The sequence below is a fragment of the Lasioglossum baleicum genome, chromosome 3 (assembly GCF_051020765.1).
Source record: "Lasioglossum baleicum chromosome 3, iyLasBale1, whole genome shotgun sequence".
Classification (NCBI taxonomy): domain Eukaryota; kingdom Metazoa; phylum Arthropoda; class Insecta; order Hymenoptera; family Halictidae; genus Lasioglossum; species Lasioglossum baleicum.
The window spans coordinates 18,032,958-18,045,946 of NC_134931.1; the positions used below are offsets into that span (position 1 = coordinate 18,032,958).

At 36.8% G+C, this 12,989-nt stretch overlaps 1 protein-coding gene across 2 annotated transcripts in view; it reads right to left on the reverse strand.

Moving 5' to 3' along the window:
- LOC143207613 (lachesin) overlaps positions 1–3,949 on the reverse strand; it is a 169,286-nt gene extending 165,337 nt beyond the window's left edge. Inside the window, exon 1 of one of the 2 annotated variants that reach the window (XM_076421297.1) lies at positions 2,913–3,949. In XM_076421297.1, the coding sequence (XP_076277412.1) occupies positions 2,913–3,048 (136 nt within the window). In that variant the 5' untranslated portion in view covers positions 3,049–3,949. The remainder of the gene's footprint in view (positions 1–2,912) is intronic. The other variant, XM_076421296.1, reaches the window with a different exon arrangement.
- Between the last annotated feature and the right edge of the window lie 9,040 nt (positions 3,950–12,989).

The window sequence follows — 12,989 nt, forward strand, 5'->3', positions numbered from 1 at the left end:
TCGTTTCCAAGAAAGTGAATTGGAATCGTCTGACCCGTCTAATCATCACCGTCTGGATCTACTTACGTTGAACTTGACAATCTTTAAAGGCGATTTCTCTCGAAACAAAGACTTTTTATTATGTACCTTATTATGTACCTTATGTCTAAATATTTATATCTAAAAAATAAGACGGATAAATAGAATAGAATTTCTTCACACGAGCATTTTCGACACAGTTTCTTTATGTGCTAATGTCTAAAGTACACTAAACTATGGTATATGTCTAAATGTTTATAGTTAAGACATAAAGTAAAGTTTGGATTGTTTTAAAAATTAATTGTTTAGCTGACAGTTCAATAAGAAATATCCAACATATCTGAACGAAATAAATAATGTTTAGATAACGATCGGAGTTTAGAAACAGAGCAGATATCCCCGGAAAATATCAAGAAAACAATTATCATCAAAATCGAAAATTTTATGATAAAGAAAAATTAAAAATATCAAACCGAATTCAACAGCCGTTTCCAAAAACTCGAAATAAGCACGCGTGCCTTAATCTCCAATTAATCTTCGGATGACATTTCCATTGAGGTTCTTCCGCGATTCACAGACCTATTCGCAACGTCCACCGCGCGACTAATTTTTATTGCCGCCATTCAGTTGGGAACAATGCGGAGGTCAATCATTCGAATGCGGAACGAGCGTACGTTCGCCTCGGCGTATAGAAGTGCAACGAGCCGTGGACGTTAAAAAATGTCTGGAGGACATGAATTTGCAAGTAGCTCGGTTTACCGTGTACATTAAAATTAACAAACTTCAACGCTTCACACGGTCAAATACCTTTCCGCTCGTGGGGTCGGAGCAAACTTTCGAGTTTTAAAAAACATACTTTCCTCGTCCGTGCTTGTAACTTCCGTTCCGTGAGTTGGGCAGGGGTGAAGCGGGGTGAGGGTAGAGTTAATTTCTCGCGTGCCTAAATTCCGTTTCGGAAATTTCGCTCGAGATAAACATAAATAACGACAGGGATTGGGAATGCTGTTTTGACTTGCAGAGTTGCCGAAGAATCGTCGCCGCTGGTCGAGTGCCGATAGACATTTACTGATGATTTATGAAAAATTCATTTCCCCGCTTTTCAGCTGTCAATACGCGTTATCGTGCGCGGACCAAACACCGTCCTCTTCCTCCCCCAACCCTCCCTCTCTCACTCTCTCTCTCTCTCGCACAGCTAGCTCGATGGTCCAACGGGTTTTCGCGAGGCTTTCGTTGCAAATGAAACAGATCCGTTTGCCCTAAGGAAACCGAGATATTTATGATAGCAGAGCCAACCCTCCGAGGCGAACCTTAAGAGCACAATGGCGGTTAGGATGTTGTAAATAACAGCGACATCCACCGACCAGCACAAAGAGTTTGATGGCGTCACCGTTCGTTGCTATTTGTTTGTCTCGGGAAGTAGATAGTACCACCGCACGGAACCTAATCATTCAGAACTAATGGAGATCCTAGAACATCGATCGCACTGAGATCCGAGAATCCATGCGATTTCTTGCTCCGACGGCTCATCGTGATCTCACGATTGCGCGATCATCGGTTTGGCGAGAGATAATACTCGCATACTCCATAAAACGTTACTAACTAGAACAATTCCTTTGAATTTTTACTTTGAAACTTTGACTCGAGTGTGACGAATTTTAAAGAACTTTTCTTGCTGACCGTTCAGTCATTATTTTGATGTAAAACTTCCCGATGTGTTTTTAGCACATTACATTATTTTGTGTAGAACTTCTTTGTGGCATTTTTTTTCTACACATAACAGTTTGATCCCTCGGTTCTTTTGTTTATTTTTAAGGACAGTTTAGAATGTTTTGTTGTTAATCTAGGCGATGGCGTGGAGAATTACAAAGAATTTTTTGAATGAGAGAGATTATAGATTGTTACTATTTTGAAAACATCTTGTGCGTGTCTTTTTTTTTATTTACCTACAAAATTGTACACTCTTTGTCTCAGATTTTCCGAGACAATTTACAATTTTTTCCTTGTTCACCTAGTTCATTTATTTATCATTTTATATATGTAGTATTTATTTTATATTTATTTATATATTTATATTTTACATTTATATTTATATATGTTACAATTTACATTTGTATATGTAGATTTTTTTATATATGTAGTAATCTTTTTGTTTGGGATTGTTAAGGGATACAATTTCGTTCGATGTTACGCTTTAGGGAATTTTTAATCCTGCAATTTCGAAGAATTACTTAAAGATTGTTTATTCATTATTTCACGTAGAACTTCTTTATAATAAGTATAAACAAAGTTACGTGACTATCGACAATGTAAAAAAAATTCCATCCAGATGTAGTTTAAATACCCTTGTCACTTAAACATCTGCTAAACAGTCTGCAGATTTTATTTACAAAACAATGAATAAACCAAGTAAGGAACTACGGCGACAATGTGCTTATTTTGCGTGACCGTCCACGAACGAATCACCCGACGAATTAAAAAAATCGCACTTCTATCACAACATCGTACATAAAAATGAGCATTTGCATAATCGGCAGCCGCAGCAGCGCGGCATAGCAGTCAATCAATCCCCCCACGATTATTTATCGTAGCCCGACTAGTTTGTGCAGCCTCCACAAATGTTGTGATCTCTATACGCGAAGTTCAATTACAATTCCCATTAACCCTCATTATCGCGTGCTGCTAGATCATAGATCTATACCAAGTAATAACGCAGCTTAACTGGCGATGAGGTGGGGCGGAGGGGGGGTTAGGCTGGTAATTCCGTTAATTGAACGATCAGTTCCCATTACCGTTTCGGAAAGAGAGCTGCTTCCATAGATGTTGGCGAACGTCGAGGAAGAAGAAGAAGAATAATAATCGAAAAAGATAAAGAAAACGTGGTTGCAGAAACTCACCTTGATGAAACACTACGCGATTAGCATTGTGTCCACTCGCGTGTCCCATGCCGTCGATCCCGACAAACATCAGCAGAGAGGTGAGCAGAGCGATCATCGAGACGGTTCTTGCCGCGTGAACGGCACGTTCTGTCATTCCTGGTGATCGTTACTATCGAAAAAAGCGTAGGCCCGTGTTGCCCGAGGGGAAGACGAGCGGCCCGGAATCGCGGACACAGGCGATATTCGCAATTCGCAGACACCGGTGTGCAGCAGCAGCAGCAGCAGCAGCGACAGCAGGGTTCAATTACACTCGTCCCGCTTTGTTTCGCGTATCGGTGCCCGATTAGCGCACCTGATGCCGCTCAGAGCGCCTTCTGCGTGCGAGGCACGTGCTCCGAGCAGGCCCCGGCCGAACGACTGCGCTCATCTCCACTTCTTCCTCGGTGTCTACCGATCCTCTTCTTTCCTCCGACAGGTTGGAACCCCCTACGTTCACCACACGAGACAAGAGAAATCGGTTGTCCGACACGCGACGAAAGTTAGCACTGTGTTATATTTAGCAGGTCCCGTGCGCGGATCCGCGACCCGAAACGAAACGGAAGTGGTGTCGATCGTAGCTCGAGGTGTAAACGGAACTTGCTGCTCGGTGAACTTTTTTCAAGGCCACCAAAACACTCGGAAAAATACGGTCTGTCGCACGTATTAATGAGCAGAGAGTGAGAGAGAGAGAGAGAAGAGGGTCCACGACGAGCTCTCCTTCCCGAGGCCGGTCCTGGTCCCTCTGTCCCGGGCCGTAGACTGTCTGCTGCCTGGAAATCCTCGGTGTACGGAGTATGCTCCTGCTCTCACCTCCACCTCCACCGTCTACCTACAACCCCCACCTCCGGCGAAGGCACCACTTCCACCCACCACCACTCGCCGCCGATAAACTTCCTACGGGCACCCTCCGACATCCACCACCCTCGCTTCTATCTACCCTCTGCCGCCTGCAGCCCGCACCAGGAACTCGTCTACCGGCGCTCCAGCGCCTGCGCCAACCAAACTGTGCCCTGATGCCCGGGCACTGCTGCTGCCACTGCTGGTACCTCTGCTGCTTTCTCGTACCTTCACAAATCTCTCCTCCTCCTGCTCCTACACTCCACCTCCTCCACCTACGACCTCATCCTCCTCTAACCCCCTCGCTATCCTCTTTTATACCCCTCTCTTCATCGGTCTCGCTCTGTCTCTTTCCCTGTGTATCACTCGGTTCTAACCCGTCTTCCCTCGGACTTCTCCGTTCGTTCTCTCTCTCTCGGATCCCTCTTTTCTTCTCGTCAGGTCTCCCTCGTCTTTCTTTCCTCTTTCTCCGGGATTCTGTTTCTCCGATGCCGCCGGTTCTCTCTCTTTCTCTCGCTGTCGATGCTGTCTCTACCCGGCGACCACCTTCTCTCCACTCACATCTCGTCTTTTTCCTACCAACCGACTCTCCACAACGGCGACGCTGCCTACGATCGCTCCAGCTCTTCGTTTCTCTTCGGGCTCGTGCTGTTTGAGTTCCTGTTTCTTCTCGTCCATCCCCCCTTCCCTACCACCCCCCGCCCGTTACAGCTGCTTGGTCGACTGGCCACCGCCGCATCCCTCTTGCCTGCTTCTAGATGTCCCTGGTACCAGGTAACGAGTTTCGTTAAAGCAACTTCCAGGCCCTCGTAATCGGCGACATGGCGTGCCTATGATACCGGTTAATTCCAATGCCGGCCTGCAGAAAACCTGGCCCGAATTTCGCCGACGAACCTACGCGAAATTGATACGCTCGATCCACCTAACGGCCCGGACAAAACGTTAGGGGTGCCCACCGGTTCTGTGTGTTCCCGTACGATATCGGAAAGGAAATCTACTGTTTAGTACAATTACAGTGACTCACACTAATATTCGGACACTCTTAAAGAGACGATATCTTTTTTTAATATTGGACCGTACGATTTGCACTTTTCTCGGATGTAAGAACAATTAGTTTTCTACGCAACGTGAGCTAATTTTTAATGAAAATTGCAGGTTGTCGGAATTGCAGAGCTTCCCTAAAAAACATTTAAAATGTTATCGTTTTTTTTTTTTAGAGCGTCAGAATATTAATGAGAGTCACTGTATATTGCGTAGTTGTGTAAATATCTGTAGTATGTGTTCGATTGCTACATGAAAACATATTCAATTTAAGAAAAATAATATTTACTTATGTTACAAATTCTGAATTAAATCAATACATTTTGGATATTAATGACATAAATCAATGCAGAAAATGTTTATAATATTATATAAACATCATGATTCTTTTTCTGTCAAATATTTCTGATATTAATTAAAACGAGCGATCTTCTTGTTAAAAATCGCACTTTACAATACACAGTAGTCCATTTTGCTTGAAAACAATTTTTCGGAAAATTCTTCCTCCCAGGACTGGACAATAATATATTTTGTAATTGCTAACTATAAATTATAACAATGACTGAAGAAATCTACCATGAACATAGTTAGACATAACCATAAATTTTATATTTTTACTTATAACACCTATGTCAATTAACTTTCATCCACGAAACTATTAATGCAATAATGGAAAATACTAATGCAATGTCAAGTTAAGGTATGAATTATCCGCACTGGTAAATTGCATTATTATTCGTACAAATTCGTCATTCTACGCTATAAACGTAGCGCTTCATGAATGATGGGGCGATAAGGAAATGACAATAACGCATGAAATCACGATTTGTCACTGGTAAATGAAACAGAAACTTGTTCAGCAACCTTCAGAGTTTGTTTTGAAAAAAATGACCGCTTGAGCTCGATTGATAGGGAACTATTTTATGAGGCAAACAGAGAAGATGTATAGATCTCGTATTTTTATCTGCCGTAGCTTCACTGACTGAAATAGAGTAATGGGGCCAGTATGTGTGCTAACCTATTGTTAAATCATGCTAGATATTACCAACATTTATAAACCAATTAATCTACACACATGAGCATAAAATATTCCTCCATAAATTCATTTAGGAAGTAATATCTTGCCTAAATCTAAATTCTTAATTAACACTATCAATGTTTCATTTTTATTTGAAATTAATGCACTAAAAGCGTCGTTTTACTTGGCTCCTGGCAAATAATTTAAATTAGTACATGTTGAATTAGATTTAATGAGAAAATCAGAATATATAAATGATCTGTATCAAGAAATGTGTTTAGTACACATTTTTTACCAACATTTATAAACCAATTAATCTACATAAGCATAAAGTATTCCTGCATAAATTCATTTAGGAAGTAATATCTTGCCTAAATCTAAATTCTTAATTAACACTGTTAATGTTTCATTTTTATTTGAAATTAATGCACTAAAAGCATCGTTTTACTTGGCTCCTGGCAAATAATTTAAATTATTACATGTTGAATTAGATGTAATGAGAAAATCAGAATATATAAATGATGTGTATCAAGAAATGTGTTCAGTACAAATTTTTTACCAACATTTATAAACCAATTAATCTACACGAGCATAAAGTATTCCTGCATAAATTCATTTAGGAAGTAATATCTAATGCTATCGATTTCACGCTTTCCTAAATCTAAATTCTTAATTAACACTGTCAATGTTTCATTTTTATTTGAAATTAATGCACTAAAATCGTCGTTTTACTTGGCTCCTGGCAAGTAATTTAAATTAGTATGTACTTACATGTTACATTAGATGAAATATGAAAATCGCGAAGTGTATAAATGAAATGCATTAAAGAATATGTTGAGTAAGTATTTTTGAACAAAGATTTAAATGGAGCTAGTTATTATTAATTGTTCAGGTGTCGAAAATTGTGCAGCTTGCTGATACATCACAGAATTAATTTTTATTATCATGATAATGATCGTCCTACGAATCCTAATGCGCTCACATTTTTATCAATTGCAAAACTATGGAAAACTTGAATTTGATTTTAACAAAAAGATTTGCTGTAACATGAATAAGGTACATTATCTATATTTTTGAGATTATGAAGGTATAAATAAGGTCATTTCCATTTAATATTTTTTCATCAACAACTAGCTTGTTAATTGATCAAAATTTTTATTAAAAACGCTTGTTACGTCATGATATGAGCAGTTGCAATGAGTAGACAGCGGATTTTATGCATTTATGGCAAAAACGAATAGGTGTAATTTGAAAGAGTAAATTCATTGGAAGAATTACAAAATACTCTTATAATGTTATTTTCAACCTGTTGAACACATTAAGAAAGAAAATAAATTTCCATTTCACTCCAGTTCGTTGCAATTCAGCTAGAAAATTTTCATTTCGCATAAAGATTGAAATTGTTGCACTCGCGATTGAATTTGTTTATATGACGAACAACAAATTTTTTCTGTCCACGGGTTTGGACAAACTGGCCATTGTGCACTATATGATAAAAATATCTGGTCACTATTGTTACAAACTTTTGATAAAATTAAAACAGCAAATGTTCACAAACGAAAAATAAAAAGACAGAACGACGAGTAAGTTTCAATCTCGAAAATATCTATTGAAGTTGACTCTCCTCGACAAAAGGTTTGCCAGTTCCTGTTTGGTAGCAAAAATGCCGGAACGATTTGCAGACGACCCGTTCCGCCGGTTTTCCACGGAACATTACATCGAGTGATCGTATAATTATCGGTACCGGCAAATGTTTGATGAAGAAATATTTGATTATGAAGATGAAGGGCCACCGGAGAGATTTTAACAGTTTTTCTGCATTCTAATTATCAGTTTGAATTACGGGATAGGAAGGACATTACCATTCCGCGGTAAATTATGATTGTAAACGTAAAGAAAACTTGGACATTCAATTAATATTCCTGAAGGATTTATGCCCCGTTGTTTCCACGTGTATTCTCGTCGGCTGCACATTTACTTGCAAATATTAAACTGCGACAAATAAAATGGGCAATTGTTTACAAAGAGGCACTCCTCTCCGATGTTGATGAAATATAAATATGTTATAAATAGATTTCGACATTTTCACAACAACTTTTTCCTTTTCATGTAGTAGGGCCGCTCTTTTAGTTTTCGAGATATTTGCAAAAATATATTGCTTCTAGAATTCTTGGAGCCTTCGTTTGAAAAAAGGAAATTTGCATAAATTTATTAACGTGTTTTGGAATTCACAATTTGTTTTCTCCACCGGAATCCCGATAAATAAAGCAAAAAACGGGAACTTTGTATATGCTTTATTGACTGGAAAAATGAACGTCTCGTAAATCCAAATGTATGAAGCCAAAGAATTTCTGGTATTAAAGGATTTTCTTACACTTTCTGAATGACGCGTTAACATTGTACGTCGATGTTCACGCCTGTATTGTTCCAGCAAACAAAACGTACGCTCCGTACGAAATTTGAAAGGAACGATAACAAAGAAATGGGTGGATTAATGTTAACACAGGTCCATTTCGTTTTGAACTCACTTGAACTAATAACAAAGGAAATAGAATTTCACTTGATTCCCGTTTGTTGAAATTCTTCCGTAGAAATGTAAATTGCGACGAAGTCTAACAGCCCGGTTATAACTTGGAATGACCAGGTAGATAGAATTAGTTCGACTGTCTTTACACAAAGTGCAGAAGCGTGTGTGTCGAAGCTGTATGCTGCGCTGAGTGAAGGATTTAAAAATTCATAGACATTAAAATTTAAAACCAGTCCCGTAAATGACCGATACATCTTCAGAGGTAGATAATACTAATTGACAAGACAGTCTACAGTCTATCTTTGGATTTAACACTTGAATACTTCAACGATTATACGAATAACGTTGCTGTTAGAACGTTTAGAAGTGTAAATGGTAATTGATTTTTCACGGCGCACAGTTTCGATCAATTTCTTTTTTTAGAAGTGTCTCGGAAATAGTCAAGTATAGACAATATACTTGTATAGAGCATAATATAAAGTATATGTCGGAATATACTGGAATCTATGTAATTGATTGCTAGATTCCTATTTAATATAATATAAGGTATTATATAGGATATAATTGTAATATAAGATATATGTATAAGATATAATATAATATAATGTATAATATCATGTAAGATAATATTTTATTATTATATTATACATTATACATTATACATTATACATTATACATTATACATTATACATTATACATTATACATTATACATTATACATTATACATTATACATTATACATTATACATTATACATTATACATTATACATTAAACATTATACATTATATTATTATATTATAATGTAATATATGATATCATGTAAGATATCATACAATATATAATTGTATATTATGCTAGAATAGAGTCAATAGAGTATAATATGAAAGAATATAATATAATATAATATACTAGAATATATGTAGTGTAATAGAGTAAAATATAATAAAATACACAAAAATATAATATAAAACATTGAATATGCTGTTACACGCTAGTTCTATTGTTAAATAAATGCATAAATACTGCAACAGGTCTAAGAATAAAGATATTCTTACACAATTGATCAGCAAGTAATGGACGATAGACTCCGGGATGTCAATACGAGCTGACAAATAAATCGTTGGCAAGCGTACCCGGAAGAAGTTAGATATTTAGTTTTCTTACGATAGATTACACATGTCTTCTATTTGTCATATTGTTATTCAACTAATCTCTTTTTCCCGCCGCCGAGGCGGGAAGCACAGTGGGACAAACTGATGAATTCTGTGTCAAAATCAAAGAACTTTCGATAGAAATGAGACAGAGCGATAATTTGTTTTTATAGTAAAGCTGAAACATTGCAAAATATGGGAAAAATAGGGAGATTATAGTAGGAACGTTTTTTAACCTTGAAAAAATTCGTCAAACTTGCACAATTTCAAGGAAATTGTGGCTATCCAATACCACGCACGCAAAAATTTTTTTTCACACGGTATACATCATTTCCCGTAGAATTTTTCACGCTGATTTCAAATCTGGTCTCAAAATTTGCCTACGATTTGGAAAAAGTCGATTTTTGTGAACAAAACTGATGAAATCATTTTTTCGTTGAAATGAATTGATAATCCACTAGTTTGAAGGTATATTGTATTCTCTTATATAAAACACAATAAAAATAAATATAACGAAGCATTTGAAAAAATGATTTCATTAGTTTTGTTCACAAAAATCGATTTTTTGCAAAATCGTAGGCAAATTTTCTACGGGGAATGATGAATAGCATGTGAAAAGAAATTTTTTCCGCGCATGGTATTGGATAAACCACAATTTTCTTGAAATTGTGCACGTTCAACGAATTTTTTCAAGGTTAAAGAACGTTCCTACTATAATCTCCCTATTATTCTCATATTCTGCAAAGTTGCAGCTTTCATTTAAAAAAAATTTCATCGCTCAATCTCATTTCTATCGAAAGTTCTTTGATTTTGACACAGGATTCATCGGTTTGTCCCACTGCGCGGCGCGGCGGTTAGACGGCTTGTTCTGTTTCTCGACACGAGATAATGAGTTTCGTTGGGACAATTCCACGCATCTAAGAAGATCACGACCTACTACCGTGCCTCGCCGGGGCGAACTACTATGCCGCCGATGAGCACGAAGAAGCCGATGTAGATGGTAAGTTGGAGCGGTCTGAGCTGACATTATGAGAATACGAGAGGCGGAATTTAGAATGATAGAAGTGATTGTTCGAAAATTACGAGGTACGATCTCTGCCGTCATTACTGTGTTCAGATGTCTACGATCCCGTAGTACGGACGAGAAAGGAAAGGTAATTGACATTGAATTGCTTCAGAAAGGTATTCCGTTCCTCCCGCGTAACCTAATAATTATTAATATTTCACGGGGATCGTGGGAATTGAGATTTCTTAATCTTCTCTTGCTTCTCTTCGATAATTTACTTATGGTCTTAAATATGTTCTGTTCGAACAACTGCCTGATTCCCTGCAGAATTTCTACCGTGAGGTATCGCTCGGCCATTTCTTCGCTGTCACTAATTGGAAATGTTTTACTTGTGCGGAGTCGTTTGCTTCGAAATACGATATTCGTCCCTTTATGTATTTTATTGTATAATATCATACTTGATCAGCAAGGAGGAGTATAGATAATTATGTGCGTGTACAGTGCGACAAAAATTTGCGAAAATAATTGGTTAGTAATTAATTATATTATTTTATGTACTTCAAGAATTTGCTATTCATCATTCTGGCTCATTCTGTTCACATTGCAACCAGATAAATTTTTCGAAAACTTAAATCAATTAGTTCCTAGCTTGTTTTCAGTAGTAATAATCAACCACAATTCCGTAGTATTTAAAAAAGTCAATATTCATTGATAGAAAATTAAATTTGTACATAAAAATTATTATACATCTAGAAAATATGTCCAGGAAAGTTTGTGTTAAAAAATTCAGGCCAACACGTGTTTGAAATTACAAATGTACTATACTGTGTCTGACTATAATCTACTACTTCTACTTGCAGCGAACATTGATCATTTAATCTATGGATGTTGGCACAGAAATAAATTTCTAGGCACCGATTTACAGAGATCACGATCTAGAAAAATTAGTATAGTCTCTAATGAGCTTCAATAACCCGAACACTAAAATCCATCTAGCTTTAAAATATAACAAATAAATGTATCACAAATGCATAAAGTCAACAGTCCACAAATCGCACTGCGCATCTGTCATCGAACGTTAATTTATATGCCATTTTTATCGATAACAAATACGATTAAATCACCGCAAACGTTTCTAAACATTGTCACAAGTAGAGATAACCACCATTGGTCGGACGAGCGAATGAAACAGCGCTTGAACACACGCGATCCATTTTCCTCGACAATTTCATCGAGATCTAATTCAAGTATGTAAACAAAAAAATACCGACATGCCATACTTTTTCTACGCTTTCTCGTGTGAAATCGTTTCGTTCTCCAATTCAGCATGGATCTTTCTCGTCAACGATGGGTTAGACGATGCTCGTCGCATAATAGCTTCCCCGAGTCTTCTTCAATTTTGGATTAGAAGCGAGAATGATACTGGCAGTGTTTTAACACGTTGTGCTGCGAAGTGTGAATTAGGATTTTTTGGGTTAGGATGGTGGACTTAGATAATACAGAGTTCGAGTTACTTGGAGTTTCGATGACGTGGCGGAATGATGACTTGAAAATATTTGTGCAGAACCGATCTAAGTATTATAAATTACATTATGTACTTGGGACGGGGCAAATAGTTTGTAAGTAACAGATTTGCAAGAACATTTTCCCTACAGTGTTCGTGGTGTACTGATAACTCACTGTGATACCATTAGACTGCGGATCTTTATGCAAAATAAAAATTTCTTCCCTGAATTGCAACAAACTGAAGTGAAATAGAAATTTACTTTTCATCCCAATTAGGTTTAGCAGGTTGAAATTAATATAATAGTATGTTTGAGAATTAATAATATGTTTATAATGCGCATTATAATAGTGGGAATGCACCAATCTTGTTCTTTAAGTTAAAACCAAACACACTTGCAAGGTATACGAATGTAAAAGTTACAATGTTCCCTAAAATAATTTCCGAAAAGTATAAAAATTTTCTTTTTAAATCTCCCACATGCTAAATGCCCGCGGAAAAATTATTAATAGTAAATTATGTACTCTCTTAGAAATCATTAAATCATTATTTGGAATATTAACACTGCATTATAATAGATAATAGAAATTAGTTTGTGTAAACAATTTAATGATGATTGTCAGAAAGAGATAATATTAAACTAAATTTCGAATATGAATGTTTAAATTGGTTTTCAATTGTCAAAGTATTAAAAATGATTATCTGTAATGTTGTTTTTAAAAAGGAATGTTTGACGTTTCAAATGGAACAATTTGAATTGAACAATTGGTCAAACAAGTTTTTAATTATTTAATGAATCGGCTCTGAGAGTATCAACGATGTTACAGTATTGCATCATTTCTATGTTACCATATCCCATTGTTAATATTTACTATTATTACGATTCGCCAGATTTGAAAGGTTGAAGTGCAGTTATCAGTTATTAATGGCTGCGTGAAGGCATCTCTGTGACAAATTTAACTCCACTAGTAG